This window comes from Talpa occidentalis, unplaced genomic scaffold, assembly GCF_014898055.3.
Source record: "Talpa occidentalis isolate TD23 unplaced genomic scaffold, MPIMG_talOcc4v2.1, whole genome shotgun sequence".
Classification (NCBI taxonomy): Eukaryota; Metazoa; Chordata; class Mammalia; order Eulipotyphla; family Talpidae; genus Talpa; species Talpa occidentalis.
Genome location: NW_026555331.1, coordinates 64,615,655 through 64,636,381, shown reverse-complemented (window position 1 = coordinate 64,636,381; position 20,727 = coordinate 64,615,655). Strand labels below are relative to the sequence as shown.

At 35.6% G+C, this 20,727-nt stretch overlaps 1 protein-coding gene across 2 annotated transcripts in view; it reads left to right on the top strand.

The window, feature by feature from the left end:
• The window catches only part of TGS1 (trimethylguanosine synthase 1), a 51,596-nt gene that overhangs the window by 1,221 nt on the left and 29,648 nt on the right, over nt 1-20,727 (top strand). For both annotated transcript variants that reach the window (XM_037506559.2, XM_054692262.1), the window contains exons 2-7: nt 6,519-6,583; nt 8,960-9,132; nt 9,501-10,320; nt 15,434-15,551; nt 17,027-17,113; nt 19,768-19,942. In XM_037506559.2, the coding sequence (XP_037362456.1) occupies nt 6,519-6,583; nt 8,960-9,132; nt 9,501-10,320; nt 15,434-15,551; nt 17,027-17,113; nt 19,768-19,942 (1,438 nt within the window). The remainder of the gene's footprint in view (nt 1-6,518; nt 6,584-8,959; nt 9,133-9,500; nt 10,321-15,433; nt 15,552-17,026; nt 17,114-19,767; nt 19,943-20,727) is intronic.

The following is a 20,727-nucleotide window of genomic DNA, read 5'->3' as shown; positions in this document are numbered from 1 at the left end:
GCGCACGTTCACATAAATAGAACTCTAGCTGAGATCAAAATTTTGACTATAATTTCATCAGTTTTTTGAGCGCTTTATTTTGGCGGTGGGAAAATACTTTTTTTGAGTAAAAATTCCCTGCATGGAAAAAGCTAGTGGGTGAAAAAAAACTGACCGAAGAATTGGAGTCTAGGGATGGCATCTTTATACTCTTATCAGGACTATGAGTTCAGCCACTTCGTATTTTCAGTCCTAAAACAGGTTTATTGTTAGATTCCACTGTGGAAGTGAATTTTATGTGATATTTCTAACACAGTTCAATGTACTTGAATTTGTTTGAAGGAATTCTTACTATTCTTAATGTGTTTTTGTTGAGTAATCAAAAATTATCCAAAGTTAAGTTAAATACAGTTTAATGTAAAAGATTGTCTTTGTAGCATGCGTGCGTGTATTCTCTCATTCTTTTGTGCTATGTATGGATAGACTGGTCTACAAGTCAAAGCTTGCCCTATACCCTTTGAGTTTACTTTCTGGTAAAGATGATGAGTGTTGACAACTGTTTAAGAATTATTTAAATGCTGTGGAAATACCCTGCGCAGGAGAGGTCTGCACACCATGTGGGACCCGCGGCAGGGGCCAGGGATCCAACCAGCGCTGCAGGGGCTGTGGGCAGCTTCACAATCCAGCACTCACTGGGGAGGCCCTGGCTCAAGTTTTTAAAACCAGCCTAGACTTCTCCAGAGTTCCAAACCAATATATACATCTACTATAACGTCTCCAGACAGGTACTACAAAATCAAAATGGACAAAATAGTTTCTTTCACCACTTAACAAAATAAAACCCATGCCTCTCTAAAGATCCCTATCTCAGTGAAAGGCATCAATACAAGCCAGAAACCAGGGACTTGCCCTTTCCATTCTTTGTTTTCCTTTCATCCCACATCCCCACTTCAATCCAACCCCTTAAATCAAACAATTTCTCTTCTATATTCTTCCTTTCCTCCAGTTCCTCTGCCACCAATCCTAATCCATAATCTGTTGGCTGAAAATGGTTTTAAGTAGCTCTTCTCCAAGCACCCACACTGCTGCTAGTGTAATCTTTAAAAGTAAGAGTTCAATAATACCTTCTATGTCCCTGGCCAGGGTCCCACATGGCGTGCAGACCTCTCCTGCCGCCAGCTGCTCCCCTCAGCAGGGTATTTCGTTGGTCTGCCTGTTCTGCTCACCGCTCTGGCTCTGGTGAATTCTCTCACCCTCCCGCGCTTCTGACTGTACCCAGTGCTTGTATAAATAAATAAATCTTTAAAAAAAAATTTAAATAAAAAAATAATATAAAAACTTGAGCCATTCTAGTGCAGATGGTAATTGAAACCATTTACATTTTATACTTTTTACCCACTTTGCACCCACACCCTGAGGTGTCACTCGTTATTCTTCCTTTATTGTAGAAGAAAACTAGGTCTCAGTAATGACTTAAAAAAAATCCCACCACCAGTTAAGTGGCAACCTGGGTCTACGTGACTTTGTAGTCTTTCTGTTATCCCACTGATTAGCCTAACATGTACAATTTTATGAAATCTTCTAGGTTTAAGTGGTATAAAATCTCTTAGGACAGCAGGTGACCTGGTGAAACAACAAATTCAGTGCCATAGATAATGGACAAGTGGCATAGGTGTCAGATAGCTTCTCAATAAGTAGGAGTTGATTATCGTACCAGCATTATTTACACACCTCCCTTCAGAGGCAGGCAATAGAATAGAAAAGTCTGAAAATTGTAATTTTCATTTTCTGGAGGTATTTACAAACATCTTGTTTTATGAATTCTATAATTAGAGTAGTAATTCTGTTTCATCTGTATATTCAAGTTTCTATACGTGTCCTATATAAAGAAGACATGATTGCAATGTTGTGGTGCTCTTTAAAATAATCATACAGTGACTCCATAGTGACATGAAAAAGTCCTTGTGCTCATTAACATCAGAATATAAAATACATTATGATTATAATTATATGAAAATTTTGTGTGTTTCTGTACAAAACTTAGAACATAGGAAAATGCTGGCATGGAGTTAATAGATTTTTTTTTTATAAATTTGATTATGCTATAAATAGCAGGCTTAATTATTTTTCAATAATTCGTCTTGGGCCTCCCCTGGTGGCGCAGAGGTTAAACGCTGGGTTGTGAGGCTGCCCACAGCCTCTGCAGCTCCAGTTCGAGCTGCGGCCACCAGTGAGGGTCCCACCAAAAAAAAAAAAAAATTGTCTTGAAATAATTTCAAACTTAGAATAGTAGTTCAAAAAAACTCCATATTCCCCTCACATATTCAGTCAGTTTTAGCACCTAACTGCAGTCCTTCCATCTTTCCCTCTTCCATACACACACAAATTGAGGACCTTTTTCTGAATCACTTGAGGGCAAGCTGCAGGCATGTTTCCTCATCATTCCTAAATACTTCATTGTACATTTCCCCAAAACAAGAGTATTCTCCTCCATGGCCACTGTAGTAGATTCAGATTAAAATTTCCCCAGCTTTCCCAACTGCTTTTTTTCTTTCTGATCCAGGATTCCAGGTATGAATGACCCTACTATATTTACTTATTATCTCTTGTCAGTCTCTGGAAAAATTTCTCACTCTTTTCATGCTCTCAGGAGTATACAAGATACAGACTTTACCTTCTATAGAATGACTTTACTTAGGTCTGTGCGACCTCTCAACAGGAACATAGTTGGGCCATACAGTCTTGTCAGGGATGCCACAGAAATGATCCTGGTGCTTGATTCTGTGTCACTTCAGGGGATACTTTCTGTAAACCTATCCTACCACTATGGATGTTGAACTCCATTGCCTAATCATGTTGCTATCTCCCAATCTTCTCCACTGTAAAATCATAATGGTCCCCTTGTACTTATTACTATTTTGTGAGGAAGTCTTCCAGTGTTAAAAACCTTTTGGGGAGCAGTGGGCGGCAGGAGAGGTCTGCGCGGCCTGTGGGACCCTCGCCCGGTGGCCGGGTTGGTCTCACTCATGGTCTCACTCATAGCAGGAATCTAGAAAACTTAAATAAGGGACCAGGAAAATGAATATAAGAAAGTGAAAATCAAAATCAACAAAAAACTATGAACCAGAGACACTTTTTGGGGGGTGGGGGGCGGGAGGGGAAGGATTGGGGTCAGAATGGGGCGTTTGCAATTGTATGGGGGAATATAAAAATAAAATTTATTATTTAAAAAAAAAAAAAAACCTTTTGGGGGGGCCTCCCTGGTGACACACACAGGGGTTGGAGACACAGCACTGTCAAGCTGCTGCCAGCCACTGCTACATGAGTTCCAACCCTGGCTCTGCCAGGGAGCTGGCCCACGTGACACAGCAGACCTCTCTTGCCTCACCCACTGCTCCCCTCAGCAGTGTATTTCAGTGGAAACAATACCCTATTCTGCTCCCCACTCTATCTCTGGTGGGTCCTGTCACCACCCCCAGCACCTCTGGCCTACAACCCAGTTCTTGTATGCATAAATAAATAAATCCTTAAAAAAAAAATCCTTTTCCTGCCTGAATCCACTACCTCTGAAAGTTACCGAAGAGTGATTCTGTCTCCATCGTTCCTTCTACATTCATGGGTTAGCATTCTCTATGGAGCACTTTTTCTCTCCCGGTGGATTTGTTTGCTCCTTTATATTAACTTGGGCTATGGGTTCTTAGTTTATTAATGGGTATGTTCTATTATTTTTTTCTGTTTTTGAATTCGTACTGTCACAGATGAGGCTTGTGGGGGCTTCTCAAAGTGACTCCTGTACCCTTTCTATTGATATATGTCCCTGGTATTTTCTAAGCTCTTCCTAGTCTGGGATAAGTTCAGCCAGGCTTATCTTCTATACTGTGTGCTTCAAGTAGAAACCACTCTATTTCCATGGTACCCTGGTTCCTTTTAGGGAGTGTTTCTTGCACTTAATTGCTTCTGCATTTTCAGTGTTTCTGTACCCTCACAATAGACAGTATGTACATATATATGTGTATTTTACATACGTGTGTGTGTTTGTGTGTGTAGGAGAGTCTTGGCTATCATCATCCTCAGTGTAACCAATCTGGGAATCTCACTGGCTCAATCCTCCACTTGACACCTTGATGCCCCATATTCTCAGATGCTGGTGGGCACAGCATTGATCGCTTATGTGGCTGCTGCTCTCAGTCCTACCTCCCACCCTACCAATGCACTCACTGCCTCTCTTATCCCATATTCGTGGGAGTCATGAGGCATACTACCAGAGCACTCTTGCACTTGATTCCTTAACCCTTTCACTGTCCTGCTATGAGTCACCACCTACTTTTATGTTTTATAAAGTATTAAAAAATATATGGGAGAATATGAAGTAATATATCAAGTACATAAGGATTATATATTGTTGAATTTATCATAGCTTTACTAGAAAAGCAGTATTAGTTGTTACTGCAAATGGCCTTATTGGCAGTTATAATGGAGTTCATTACAGTTGCATTTGCTGGCAGAAAGATAATAGCATCCCCTTTTTAAAAGTCTTCTTCTAGGTTTATATTAGTTATGTAATTTCTGATTTCAGTACATAAAGAGAAAAAGTGTAGAAGTAGGTATGTTATTTACCAAAATGGCCATCCTACCAAAAGCAATTTACAGATTCAATGCTATTCCCATAAAAATTTCAATAACATTCTTCAAAGAAATAGAACAAATATTGATGAAATTCATATGGAGCCACCAAAAACCCCAAATAGCCAAAACCCTCCTGAAAAAAAAAGAAGGGAATGGAGGCATCACACTCCCAGACTTCAAACTATACTACAAAGCCTTAATAATCAAAACGGCATGGTACTGGAACAAGAACAGACACTAGGACCAATGGAACTGAATGGAAAATCCAGAAATAAACCCACAGATTTATGGTCAACTAATCTTTGACAAAGGAGCAAAGAATATGCACTGGAGCAAAGAAAGTTTGTTCAATAAATAGTGCTGGGAAAACTGGGTTGCTACAAGCAAAAGAATGAAGCTTGACTACTACCTCACATCATGCACGAAAACCAACTCAAAATGGATTAAAGAACTAAATGTAAGACCTGAAACCATAAAATCTAGAGAAGGAAATATAGGCAAAACACTACATGACATACATATCAGTAACATCTTTAAAGACGCATCACCCAAAGCAGTGATAGTGAAGGCAAAGACAAACAGCTAGGACTACATCAAATTAAAGAGCTTGTGTACAGCAAAAGAGACAGTAATCAAAACAAAGAGACACCCCACTGATTGGGAGAAGATTTTTGCACACAACACTAATGATAAAGGACTGATCACAAAAATCTACAAATAGCTGATGAGGCTCAACAAAACAAAGTAAATAACCCAGTCAAAAAATGGGAAGAAGAGCTAAAAAGAAACTTCTCCAAAGAGGAAATGCAAATGACCAATAGGCATATGAAAAAATGTTCAGCATCACTTGTCATCAGGGAAATGCAAATCAAAACTACAATGAGATACCATCTTACACCAGTGAGAATGGCACATATTTTAAAAAAAGTAGCAACATATTTTAAAAAAAGGATGTGGACAAAAGGGAACTCTCCTGCACTGCTGGTGGGAGTGCAAACTGGTCCAGCCACTATGGAGAGCTGTGCAGAGATTCCTCACTTCTAAAGATGGACCTTCCATATGATCCAGCAATTCCACTCCTAGGTATTTACCCAAAAGACACAGAAACATTAATTCAGAAGGGCACCTGCACCCCTATGTTTATAGCAGCACTACTTAATAATAACACTACTTACAATAAGCTATGGAAACAACCCAAATGCCCAAAAATAGATGACTGGATCAAGAAGATGTGGTACATATACCAATGGAATATTACTCAGCAATCCAAAAAGATAAACTCATGCTATTTGCAGCAACATGGATGGAGCTGAAAAGGATCACGCTCAGCAAAATAAGCCAGAAAGAAAAAGAAAAATACCGGATGGTCTCACTCACAGCAGGAATTTAAAAAACCTAAATAAGGGACCAAGAAAAAGACTAATGCTAATGAAGTAAAAATCAAAATCAACAAGCAACTATAAACCAGAGATACTACGGGGGTGGGGGGGGATTGTATGGGGACTATAACCAAGATGAAAATGCATACATTGTGCAAAAATGAAAAATGATGTAAAAAAATATATAAAATAAAAATAAAAAATAATAAAAAACAAAATAAGTAGGTTTGTTAAGAAGAATTAAGCCATTAATTGTTTTTCATAAGTCAGTCATTGAGATTGCATTGCTTTGTCTTGATTTATGTTTCAGTCTGATAAAATATTTCAGTAAGAACTTTGTAATAATACTGTCAATCCTGATAACAACTCCTTAATATGTAGTATTACATCTGTATTACAAATGAGGAAAATGAATAAGCAAATTGCTTTTCAGTTCCTTAAGTTTTATGAGTCTATGCTGCCTTCAACTTGTTTTTCCTCTAAACATATAGTTTAATTATTTTTTCAATACTGACTGTTTAATTTGCTTCACAGAGATCGAAAACTATGCAATTTGGGCTTAAAGGGCTATTATGTCAGAAGAAACGGCAACAGTGCAGGTAACACAGTATAAAACAATATAATTCTTTCTTGCTAAAGTTAACTATTACTATATTAATTTGTTAGGATAAAATATTATAAGTGGAAAGTAATCCTGTAATCGTACAGTCCTTATTTTTTATTATAGCACAGTTCTATCAAAGCCAGGCTTGTTTTCCTATAGGTCCTGTCCTGTGTGAACTTGACTTCTTTTTCCTGTGTAATGTTCCTTAGTTGTCTCCATTAAATAAGAGTAACCTGAGATGTGAAGTTTTGAAAAGTATATATCATACAGTTTTTTAGCAGAATTTATTGTGTTAAAAGTTAAACTGAGGCACATAAATATTTTTCAAAAGTTTATCTGAGCATACAACAATTTACACCAGACAGGGCCAAACCAAAGGTGGTTAAGGAATGTTCCACTAACAGAAACTAAGGGGAAAGTTTTTTACAAAAGAAAATGGACAAGCAAATCAAGGAACTTACTTGATTTGCCATAGTTTTAGTAGTTGCTTTCTTTGGGAAAGTCTAGTTGGCTGTACTTAAATTTTCATTTTCTCAGATTCAATTCATTGACTCAGTTAGGTTTGATTTGCTTGAGTAAGCTATCAAGGCATTAGAGTCACCTCAATTTTATAGCCTCCTTATTTAACTACCAGTTGTATTGAAAACAATTCAGGATAAACTCTTAAGTGAACATCATTGTCTGTTGTCTGAAGTAAAGAGGTCACAGTCTAGGTAATTTTCCAAGTAACAGACAGAATTTTTTGTACTTTGAGTTTCACCTAGCTACCTGAAAGCCATTTTAATGTCACTCAGGCCTCAGGACCCAAGTTTTCCTTTCTACCCAGATATTTTATGTTTTTCTAGCCATGGGAAAAACAGCAGCATGAGTTATAGTTTAAAATCAGCACAAGTGAAGGATGTCATATTACCCTCAAAAATCTTTTTAACTGCAACATTGAGGGAATAAATCACTTTTTTTTTTCAATTGAGCACTGGACAAAATGTTGTGCTTGTAATTCAATATTATGTTGTACAAAAGATTTATTTGGATACTAAGCTCTCACCAAACACAAGAAAATATGCATTCATGAGAGGAACATAAAATTTAACAGATTTATTTTCCCTATTTTGCTCTTCTGTGCTTTAATAAGTTAATTGAATAGAATGGTGAGTTGAATCCCCTTCATTATTTAGATAAATATCTTGGTTTCCTCTCTTTCAGTAGAATGTATACACTTGAGATTTCTCTTTCAGTCTTTATTTTTACTATTTTCACTGTTCTGTTGCCTGAGATCATTTAGCCAGTATGCAACTCAAGCCTAACTGAAAATGCTAATATAGAAAATTCAGATTTTTAAACGGTTAAGGGCATTTAAATGGCATTTGTCCAGTTAGTGGAATGAGCTACTTTTAAATAACCATGTGAGGAAAAAGTAAAACTTGTTAAAATAAAACAGGTTTTCTGGAAGACCTAGATTCAGGGAGTTTAAAAGGATCTTCCATGATGGTGGATTTCAAATTTTTAATAGCAGAGCCCTTAAATTAATTCAACCTTCCCACAGAACCCAGGGTATCAATCCCACTTGTGATTAAGATGCCTGTGAAGGGCTGAAAGATGTATTTCTCATTTCTCTTATTAACAATTGCTACGATAATTCCACAGATCATTTTTAAAGCCACATAGTTAACTCAGTAATTTTTCAGATAACGAATGTAAAGATTTTACGTATTTTCCTGTGGTAACTCTGCCATGGTCCCTCTTACATCCTTACTGTTTGCCAGGTGCTCAGCACAGAGAAGATAATGGTTAAGTATAAATTGAATGGGAAGCTAGATGGATAGTTCAGGCAGAGCCAGACTAGAAGTTGTGTCTTGATTCTTTATTAGCTATTTTTTTCTATTTCATGTTACCATCTATTTCCATTTGTCCTTTTTTTATTCTTCCCCTGAAAAATTCTAACATTTGCACACCTTTCCTTTGAACAAGTTGTAATTACTCTGGGTCTCAAGTTCTTTAAAATGAGGATGATAAAACCTGTGTCTATATTTTCTCTAAAACTAAATAAAATAGGGCCTCCCCTGTGGCACAGTGGTTGAGCACTGGGTTGCGAAGCTGCCCGCAGCCTCTGCAGCGCCAGTTCGATCCCCAGCTGCTCCCCGGCCACCGGAGGAGGGTCCCGCATGGCACGCAGACTCCTCCAGCCACCCGCTGCTCCCCTCAGCAGTGTACTTTGGTCCTTCTGCCTGCTCTGCTCCCCGATCTGGCTCTGGTGAATTCTCTCACCCTCCCGCACCTCTGACTGTACCCAGTGCTTATATAAATAAATAAATAAATCTTTTTAAAAAAAAGATTTTTAAAAAAAGAAACTAAATTAAATAAACATCTGTAGGAGACCAAGCTACAGATGAGGAGGATGGCAGTCATTCCACCAGCATTACAGAATCACATGACAGCAAAGGCCTGGACCAAGATGAAAGTGAACTTGATTCTGAGGCTGAACTCATGAGAAGTATGGGACTTCCCCTTCAGTTTGGTGGGATATCTGCACATAAGAATTTTGAGGTATGTATTCATTATATTACTTGTTACTTTGTTTTGTTTTGTTTTGTTTTGTTTTGTTTTGTTTTCATAAAATACCACATTGAAATTTTTCTTATCTCAAATTTAATGCATTCATGAGTTAGAGCATTTGCTCTCTTTAAATGTATTTATTTGTAAATTAACCAAAACTAAGCTGTGATGTGTGCCATGTGTGATTAATTTTTTTTCCCTCTTCTAGGAAACTTAGTAAGATTCATTTGTTTGTATAAGGACTCAGAGTATGTGTTTGAATTGAAAGTTGTTTGTTTTTTTTTAATGTCAAAAGAGATTGTATTATCTGTTATAGTTTATGAAGTACATTTTATATTCAAGATATTTATCTTATGTAGGTATCTATGAATACTAGAAATAAAGTTAAAATTAAAAAGAAAAAGAAAAAACATCAAAAGAAGTACTTAGATGAAATTATAAGGGAATCTTGGAAACAATACTATGAAGATGACGATGTTTTGGCTTCAGATGATCCATCTTCAGTTAAGCAGTCTGAGAACATCAGCAAATATAAACTTCAAACCAAAAAAGATAATGAAATTGAAAATCTTCCTATTGAAACTGCATTATCTCCAAAACTAGAAATTACAGAGAAATGGGAAAAGTATTGGAATGAATATGGTGGAGGACTGTTGTGGCAAAGCTGGCAAGAAAAACATTCAGATCAAACACAGTGTTCTGAACCATGGAACATACCTGAAACAAAGGAAGAATGGGAACAACATTATAGTCAACTTTATTGGTATTATCTGGAACAGTTTCATTATTGGGAAGCTCAGGGTTGGACATTTGATGCCTCACAAAGCTGTGACACAGATACTTATGGGTCTAAAACAGAAGCTGACAATGAGAAAGATGAAACTTGCATGAAAGGTGACTTAAATTCTTTTCCATCTGTTAGAATTGATAGTGAAAGCTCTAGTTCAAGTGACAAAGATCATAGTGAAATACTTGGTAGAATGAGTAATATAAATCTAAATTCAGAGAAAGTAGAACAGAGACTATTGGATTCCTCTGTAAGTTGTGATGGACATCAGTGGTTATGTGAAGTTAGCAACAGAAGAGAATGCCCTGCTTCTGGCCAAAGTGAACCATGTAATGGCGGAACCAAGGAAAACAGCTTGTCCAGGAATAAATGCACAAACCAATCTTCTCAAGGTAAGATTGGCCAAGTTTATCTTACAAAGTAATGGTTAACCAAATGAGTCTTTTACAAAATAACACCATCCTTTATGGTAGAATTTAGTCATGCCAACTACATTTTACTGTACAATTAAGGAATTAATTTACACATCTCATTTTTGTATTACAAGTTATTTATTATCCTTTTATATAAATTGGGAAAAAATTCCATAAGGTATCAAAAGTATTGTTTCTTGCTATTGTACCTTGGTGGCCAATGAATTTAAACTTCAGAATCCCTTAAGAGATCTAATTTACATTGAGCTTGGAATTTCCGAGTTTCTCCAGAGGGCCAGAGTTTAGAACACAGGTTAAGGAGTGATTGGGAGCACACATTTGACATCTTGCAAATCTGATTGTGAATCATTTGGAATTCATTTGGAACAATTGAAGTCTTGCTCTATTGAGAATCTCAACAGAGCCTGAAATTTATAACTAGAAGGATTGATTTTAGGATTCTTATAAAATATCCAAGGTAGGGAGCTTTGTTGACTCCTACCTAAGTGAATTAAAGGAAAAAAAGAAAAAAAAAAACCCTCATCATGCAGACTGATACCACTCTCAGAACTAAAGAAAGCCAGTAAGAAGTATTTGGGAGGGCCTCCCCGGTGGCGCAGCGGTTGAGCGCTGGGTTGAGAAGCTGCCCGCGGCCTCTGCAGCGCCGGTTCGATCCCCGGCTGCTCCCTGGCCACCAGAGGAGGGTCCCACATGGCGCGCAGACCTCTCCTGCCGCCCGCTGCTCCCCTCAGCAGTGTGCTTCGGTCCTTCTGCCTGCTCTGCTCCCCACTCTGGCTCTGGTGAATTCTCTCGCCCTCCCGCGCTTCTGACTGTACCCAGTGCATGTGTAACCAAACAGACAAACAAACAAATAAATAAATAAAGCATGCCTCCTTTAAAAAAAAAAAACTTGTTAAAAAAAATAAAAATAAAAAAAAAAGAAGTATTTGGGAGAAGTTAGAGTAAGGTGAATATAAGAATGCTCTTGCTGCATGGGAGGGTCCTACCAAGTCATGGCTCTGGGAAAGTGGCAGAGGCAGGAAATTTCACAACATTTTGATTTCCTGAAGTCCACTGAGATATTATTTTGACATTCTTGATGTTTAGTTTTAGAAAAGTCTGGTTTATCAAAACTTCTTAGCCTTATTCCTAGATGAAGCAAAAGGTTTTGGCCTTTGACTAAACAATTGGTTTTGCTTTGCTCATTTCAGATTGATAATCTTTATCTGGTTCAGTTTCCTTTAAAGAGTACCTATAGAACTCCATCTGTTTTTTTATTGGCGTTTTCTCTACACTCTTATAATGGAGCTTAATGTAGTATGGTATTCTCATTCTTTTCTGCTTGGTGTTATTTTTATAGTTAATGTGATTATTTTAAATTAGTCCAGATAATTCTGTTGATTATTTTTTGTACTTATTGACCATTAAACTTGAAATTTGTATATTGGTCAATGTGTTAGCCCTTAGCTTACTGCTTCATGTTACTCGCTTTGATTTTCCTCCCTTCTCTTTCTGCTTTTTTCTTATGTCAAATGTAAATTTTACTGTCTATGCCTTCTATCGCTTGCTTCCTACATTATATGTAGAGATTAACCATTTTTGTTGCTTGTTCTCTTAGTTGTATAGGTAATTGGCCATTTCTCTAATTAGCTCCATTGTGACTGCCATCAGGATCAATTTGAGAATTTTAGGTTTTGATTTCTTTTAGGTCAAACACAAAGCACATACTGCATTTCTATCTTTCTACTTCTGTTGGTGGTTGGGCATTCTTTTTTGCAATCTGAAAATAAGTGAAACAAAGACACAAGCCTCAGATGGAGCCATGACAAGTAAAAAACATTCTTTTTAAGTGATGATACTTATCTTTCTGATGTTTCCACTATTTAAGAGCTATGGTAGAAACAAATGCATTTGCTTCTTCATAAAAAGAGTTACTTAATCCATGTGATCATGCTGTTGTTAAAGTCATTAAATTAAAATTTCATCAAAATATGATAGCTAATGACCATCACAAAGTAAGTTGTGGACTAATTTGTGTAGATCTGGATGTCAATAAGTAGTTAGAACTGGAAACTTAGACTTTAATAGAAGTAGCTACTTTTTTTTAAAATTTATACCAGTTAAATTTTAATAAAATACGGAAACTGTGCTTCTTTACAACTTTGTCCCAACCCTTTGAGTTGTTGATGTCATAAATTACGTCTTTATACAATGTGTGCCCCAATTTATGAACTAATATTTAATTTCATTAAACTCAAATTATATAAGAAATAAAAGGTGAAATTAAAATCAGAGTCATAATATTAACTTTTAGACTAATAATTTTTGAACATGTATTAGTTTCTTAAATCACACAGAAAACAAAAAGTGGTGTTACAAACTGTTATTGCAATAATACTTCCTTTAATGTATACCAAGATCTTTGTTTCTACACATGGTGTAGGCTGTTATTTAGTGTGCTTTCTGCTCACCATGCCAGATTGCCATTTCTTGCAGAGCAGGTTTAGTGGTAACAAACTCTCTTAACTTTTATTTGTCTAAGAAAAATCTCAATTTCTTCCTCAAATTTGAAACCATTTTGCTGATGATAACATTCTTGATTGTGTAACCTACTACTTTACTAAACTGGTTTATTGTTTAATTACTTTTTCCATGGATTTTTATTAGGATCCTCTCTAAATAATATCTTCTCATCTGCAAATAATGATAGTTTTAGTTCTTCTTTCCCAATTTGGATTCCTTTCATGTCTTTCTCTTGCCTAATTGCTCTAGCTAGGGAATTCCAGTATTATATTGAAAAGCATTATGAGAGTGGACAGTCTGTCTTGTTCCAGAACTTAATGGGAAGAATTTTGGTTTTTCACCATTGAGAGTGATGTTAGCTGTAGATTTGTCATACGTGTCTTTTATTATGTTCAGATACATTCCTTTTTATCCCTAGTTTTCCTAGGACCTTCATCGCAAATGGACATTGAACTTTATCAAATGCCGTTTTGGCATCTATTAATTAAATTTCATGGTTTTTCTTTTTGTTGATGTGCTGAATTACATTAATTGATTTTAGGATGTTGAACCATCTTTGTGACCCTGGAATAAATCCCACTTGGTCATGGTATATAATCCTTCTGATGCATTATGGATTAGTTTGCTAAGAATTTTTTAAGGATTTTAGAATCCTTGTTCATTAGGGAGATCGGTCTATAGTTTTCTTTGTTTGAGTTGTCTTTGGTTTTGGTTTTAATGTAATGTTGGCTTCATAAAAGGAATACTTAGTACTATTCCTTTTTTCTTGATTTTTTTTTGGGGGGGGGCATTTTTGTAGGATAGGCATTAGTTCATCTTTGAACATTTGATAGAACTTGCTTGTGAAACTATCTGATCCTGGGCTTTTGATTTTGGGGAAGGTTTCGATTTCTTGGCTTATTGTTTTAAAATTCTATTTCTTCTTCAGCTTAGGGTGATTTTGTGATTCCAAGAATTTGCTAACTTGTTTGCACAAAAATGTTCATTGTACTCTCTGATTATCCTACAGATCTCTGCTGTATCTGTTGTAATTTCTCCTCTTTATTTATTATCCTATTTGAGTTTTCTCTTTTTCCTTGTTAGCCTAGCTAAAGTGTTTTCTATTTTGTTTATTATTTTCATTAATCTTTTTGTTTCGTTGATCCTTTGGACTGACTTTTTAATTTCTATTTCATTTCTTTCTGCTGTAATTTTTATTATTTCCTTCTACTTTTTTGGATTTTTTTTTTTGTTGTTCTTTTTCAGTCCCTTGCAATGGGAGATTAGGTTGTTCTTTGGGTTCTTTCTTATTTTTCTTGATGTGGGCCTTATTGCTAAATATTTGCCTCTTAATACTGCTTTTGCTATGACTCACACATTCTGGAAGGTTGTGTCCTCATTGTCATTCACCTCAAGGTTTTTTTGTAATTTCATCTTTAATTCCCTTGCTAATTCAGTGGTCTTTCATTAGCATGTTGTTAAGTCTCTATGTGATGGGGGAGTGCATTGATTTCTTTTCATAACTGATTTCTAGTTTGATGCCTTTATAGTCAGAGAAGATACTTAGTATTATTTCAATCTTCACGTACTTATTTTTTGTCTTGTGATCCAATATGTGGTCAGTCTTAGAGAATGATCCTGTGTATTTGGATTTTGGGGAGTGTATTGTCCTATAGATGTATGTTAGATCTTTATTTAGGGCTATTGTGCTCTTTTTTATTTTTTGTCTTGTTGATCTGTCCGTTGATGAGAGTGGGGTGTTGAAGTCTCCTACAATGTGTGTATTTTTCCAATGTCTGTTTTCAGAGGTATAGTAATTGTCTAATATATTTTGGTGCTCCTTCATTTGTTAAGTATATGTTTATGAGCATTATGTCTTCCTGGAGTGTTGTCCTCTTGATCATTATATAGTGACCATCTATGTCTCATCACCTTTTTTAGCTTGAAGTTCATTTTATCAAAATATGGTTGCCCCTGCCTTCATTTAGGGGCCATTTGCTTGAAAAATTGTTTTCCAATCCTTTACTTTCAATCTGTGCTTATCTTTGGAACTTAGTTGTATTTCCTGGAAGCAGCAGAAAGTTGGATTTTGTTTTCTAACCCAACATGTTACCCTTTATCTTTTTATTGGTGAGCTCAGACCATTAACATTTAGAGTGATTATTGATATGTGGAAGTCTGTTATTGCCGTTTAGCTTATCATTTCGAAACCTTGTTTGGTTCTTTGTGTTTATTCCCCTGTTGGTTTAGGGTCCAAGGCTTCATTTAATATTATATCTTGAAGTGGGGGGTCAGTAGTAGTGAATTTCTGAAGACTTTAAGAAGGTCCTTAATTTCTCCTTGTATGGAAAGGAGAGGAGAGCATTGCAAGATAAAGTATGTTTGTCTGTAGTGTTTTAAACATAGCTACAGTTATTTTATGCTCCATCTCTGCAGGTAGTATATAATCAGTAGATGTGGTTTGACACTTTGACATACACATACAATTCATTGCAGGAAAGGCACTGAAATATTTTGATTGCCTATGCAAATGGCAGAAGAGTTGTCAAACCAAAGGGAGAAATCTACTACAATACCTCTGCCTCTTTAGATTTGCAGGAGTCTTCAAAAGCAAATGCAGTCAAAGAAAAAACACACACCAACGGTGCTGATGGAGATGAGAGTGAAGAAGATCCACCTGAGCATAAGCCCAGTAAACTCAAGAGAAGGCAAGTTGCATGTTAATGTTCTCTCCAGAATGTATTAGCATAAGCTAGTATGTCTGAATGAGTCTTTATTTAGAAAGTACTTGTTAAATTAAAACACTGCTAATCCATGAGAAAAAGAGGCAAGACATACTGGGAAGACTACATTTTGAAACATGATCATTTCCCAACTCTACCGCTTATTCTGCCACCATTTCTCATAAGATGGAATCGATGCCTTTTTATGTGAGATCATTGGGACGACTGGAACTAACGTGTGTCATATCTAACACTTAGATCTATCAATAGGTGATAGATTTTAAGTAATACTGATAATAAATAGGTATGGTCTTACAAGAGAGTCCTAATTTTTTCAAAAGTCTAGGTATATATTATCACAGAATTTCATTTCTAGTAAGATCTCAGTACATCAAAGCTAATGCTTTCATTCTATAGATACAAATACTAAATTGAAAGGGGGGGGTGGTAAATGCCTTGCCCAGAGTTACATAGCATGAATGGCAGCTCTAAAGCTAGAGATTAGACTTTAGAAGACAGTGTTCTTTCTAGTATTAATAAATATGGAGCAGCAAACAGGGAATAATCTAAGGTAGAATATGGTCAGATGTTCATGTTATAAAATACAAGGAATGGATTGATATTATAGAATTTGGACATTAAGGAAACATTTATTTCTCTGACAGAATATGAAGTGCTTCCATAAACCTTTCATTTTTAACAGCTTCCGAAAAACAGAACGATTTGGAGGTGTAGTAACATAGTATGGTTATTCTTTTAAGTAGTAGTAACATAGTACTTAAAAGCATATCTGTAGTATGTTCCTTCTGCATGGTAGACATTGCTTGTAAACTCCTCCATTAGCTCCTGGAAGCTATATATGCACATATATTCCTGGGATCTTGTAGATACTCCATAAATGTTTAGTGCACTTAGCTTAATTTATAAAAGCTCTTTCTCACCATTTTTATTTATTTGGTGCTGTTGCCCAGGTAGTGTAGAGATACCTAGAAGGCATTCCCAGTAGGTAGATGATCCCATATTACTTAATATCACTTGTATCACAACCTTGTTCTTCCCTAACAGTATTTTTCCTTTTTTAATTTTTTTGGTTGGGTTCAACTTCTTGAATGTTTCCTTGCTTGATTTTAAGGAAAACCTCTAGATATATCAGTCTAGGAGATTAGTTTAAGGCTATAACTTTTATTGGTGTTTTTTCAAAGGAAAATGGAGAATCTTTATTTGTACCATGTTCAGTGGCTTATGATTTGACATAGTTTGTTACTGTGTTCTAAATACTGCTAGATACTATATCCAATTTGGAAAATCCCAATTTAAGTACTCTTTCTTATCTTCCTAAATTTGTGTGCTTATAGTTGATAGTCATGATGGAAAAGTTTGCATTGGTACCTTTTGATATTTGCCTGAACTGACTCTGGGGTAATAGCTAAGTACTATTTACCTTTTGTTTCTTTGTTTAGCCATGAACTGGACATTGATGAAAACCCAGATTCAGACTTTGAAGATGACGGTTCTCTGCTAGGATTCAAGCATGGCTCAGGACAAAAGTAATTATACATAAATTCTGTTATCTTTCAGAAATCTTAACTGCTTGAGCTATCTTAAAGGTCTCCAATATTCGGATAGCTAAGAATGATTGATGATGTATTCCATGGTGGTATGTTACAATTAAAATATTAACCTCTCATTTAATAAGAACTGTAGGACTATCACCATACATTGTGACATATTCATATGTTAAAGTTGCACTTTATAGCAATCCAATGCCGTTACTCAATTTCATAGCTAAAGCAACTGCAGCTTACAGAACCTTTGAATTGGTCAAGATCATATAATTTCCTGGAGAAAGGATATAATCCCAACTGTTGAGACTTCAAAGCATGATTCTCTTTTCATCTAGAGTCTCACATGTCTACCCCGGTACACTATCTGAACTGTTTAAGCAAACATGCATGAAAAGTTAATAGCCATGGTATTTTTTTTTCTTTTTTCTTAAGAAAGTAGCAAAACTCAAAGCAGAAGTACCAACTATAGAGTAAAACTCTTTTATTCAAATCATTCCTAAAATGTAGACAAAACTTGGCATATATCCATCCACATTAATGTGTGTGTTTTATAATTATGTGCATATAAACACACGAGTCCCTTTTTATAAAACATAAGAATCATTTTATAAAACACAGATATGCATATTCTGGGGCTTGCCCTTTCCCCCAACAGTGGACAGTGAACACCCTGCTGTGTCAGTGCACATACATTTACTGATCCTTTCAGTGGGGCTGTGTGTTTCATGCACCATCCTATATGCACATCTATGTTACTTTCTAAGATCTAAGCATATGCCCTTGAGATTCCCCCAGGTTATTGCATTGTACAGGTAGCTCATTCCTTCTTACTACTGGAATAGTATGTCATTGTATGGATATACCATTTGTTAGATATTCATTTGTTTAAGGACACTTGAATCATGTGTGATATTTTGCTGTTACAAATAAAGCTGCTGTGAACATTCATATCCAGAAGATTCAAGTTTTCTCTGGGATTAAATGCCCAAGTATTAAATATAAGGAAACTGAAGGATTTATTGCACACGACACAAAGATTGAACTTGAATTAAGGCACACAAAAGACCTACTGTCTCAAGAGCTAAACTTAAATCCTCTCCAATTTACACCAGTGATTTTAGTTAAGATTAAGGTATTTGATATTTCTAAGGGTTGAGATTTATTTTTGTTAGCTGTGAAAATTTAATGGGGACCTACACATTATGAAGTTAACAAGAAAAGGAGATTGTTCTTATGGTTGACCCGTAAGTTGAATTCAAATTAGTTCAGAAATGAACGTTCATAATTATAGTACTGTGAATATTTTTATTATTAAAGACTCAGTTATCACTTCCTTATGGTACTTAAAGGCAATTGTAGTTCATATAGTTATCTAAAACTAAAGATGAGAAAGATTAGTAATATAAAAAATTTTTTTGATATTGCCATGTTTAAATTGGTAGTAGAATTTATTTCTACCCACATATAATTTTATTGAGAAATTACTTGGATAGCTCTTGGCTTATATACACAGATTTATTCTTTTTTTAACTATCTTCTTTCTACTTAAAGCACCCTAAGAGTAAGATACACTTTTTATAAAGAAGTTTATAACTAAAAAATAAACTTTATTTTTTAATTTTAATTTTTTTATTACATTGTTGTTACTTTTAGGACAGTATTTGATTTCTCCCCTCCGGTGTAGTCCCTGTAGCTCTCCCTCCACCATAGTACCCATGATCTGTCACCATAGTCCCTTCTGCTCTTCCCTCCCTGTTTTGACCCTTCTCCCTCTCCTGCTGTCTGCCTCAGGTCTATGGCCAGCTTGCAAGTTTTGTCTTTTACCTGACTTTGGTTTCTCTGTATTCCACATGTAAGTGAAACCATTTGTTATTTATGTTTTTCCTTCAGACTTATTTCACTTAGCATAACCCCTTCTAACTCCATCCATGTTGCCACAAATGGCATGAATATGTCTTTTTTGATCACGGAAGAGTAAGCCATTGTATATACATACCACATCTAGATCCATTTGTTTGTCTGGGGGCTTTTAGGTATTTCCCATATCTTGCTGTTGTAAATAGTGCTGCAGTGAGCTTAGGAGTGTGTTTGTGGATTTTATTTATTGTGTCCTTTGGAACATCTGACATTTACAATCAAATTACTCAGGAATATATAAGTGCTAAATTGTATATTATAGTCCAAGGCCCAAGTAGTGTATAGGAGGGCCAGTTAAATGAGACTTGATATAGTCAAAGGAGGCTTTATAGTGGACACATATTTTTAGGACTGCAAAATTCAGATGGTTAAATCAACATACATTCTCTAATTATTTTGATAATAGTGACTTGCTTCTTTGTTAAGCATGGACTAAATTTGATTATGAATATAGGAACCATTTTTAAGATAATTCAAACTTAACAGATATTTGGCATCATCTCACCTTCACATTTAGCTGAGAGTTAACATACAAACTGGACCTCAGAGTTCCCTTCATTTTGAACTTTATTTCATAATTTTCTTCATTTAGAAAAATGAAATGAAAATGGTGACTACTAATAGAAAATAGTGAAAATTGTTAGTTTTTTTCTCTTTTCACGTAAGGAGACAAGCCCATAGAATTATGTTTGAGTCCAGTTCTTTTGGTTTGGTCACAGATATGGTGAGATTTCAAATTTTAGTCATCGACGGGTCAGGTATCTACAGAAGAACGTAAAGTATAAATCAAAGTTCCTGGATATGCGAAGGCAAATAAATATGAAAAACAAACACATATTTTTTACTGAAGAGTCAGAAAAACCGCTTTTGAAGAAAAGCAAAGCTTTGAGTAAGGTAAGTATAAATTTTTTTTTATACTTACAGATAGAATTTCATTTTGTGAGCGTGGCTCCTTAAAACTGTTGTTTTCAAATGGAAACCCTTTTTCTACCTGATAATAAGGGTACCTAAAAAGCATATATTGTATGAACTAAATTTAAAAACCTAAGTTGGGGGCAGTGTGAAAAGGAGATGTGTCAAAACTACAAAGTAGTAGTGTCTAGGAAGATAAATAGGTAAAATTGCCCTTTATAAAGTAGTAAGGATAGTAGGATTTCACATCTCATTCAGGTAAGTAGGATCCTTGGTAGTCCATTTCCTTATCACCTTTTATTGTAAGCCTTCCTTTTTTAGGTCATCCAGAAGCAATAGATCAAACTTTGTACTAGTAAGTTCAGCTTAATAGCACGAGACTCAGGATTAATTTAGTAATTTACAACGTTGCTAATCTGTTATCCCAGTATCAGTCCAATCAATCCTGTGGGATTTTTTATGATGTATTTGATGTGATGGTCCCCATCATTTATATGTATCTAAGAATAGAAACATGATTGCTAAGGTTTGGTGAGGAAAAAAATAAATGTGAGTGTTGTGTCCTTAGATATCTAATTGTTGTGTATGGTTCAGTAACGTCAAAGGAAGATTCTGGGTTGTTGTCCATTTTCAGCATCTGTGTTCAATTCTTGTTCTGCTTTATTAACTCAAGAAGGACATGAAGATCTGTTATGAAGAATATTCATGTTACTGAAAATGCAAGGAAATATTTATCATCTGCCTTATAACCTTGTTAACATTTCAGA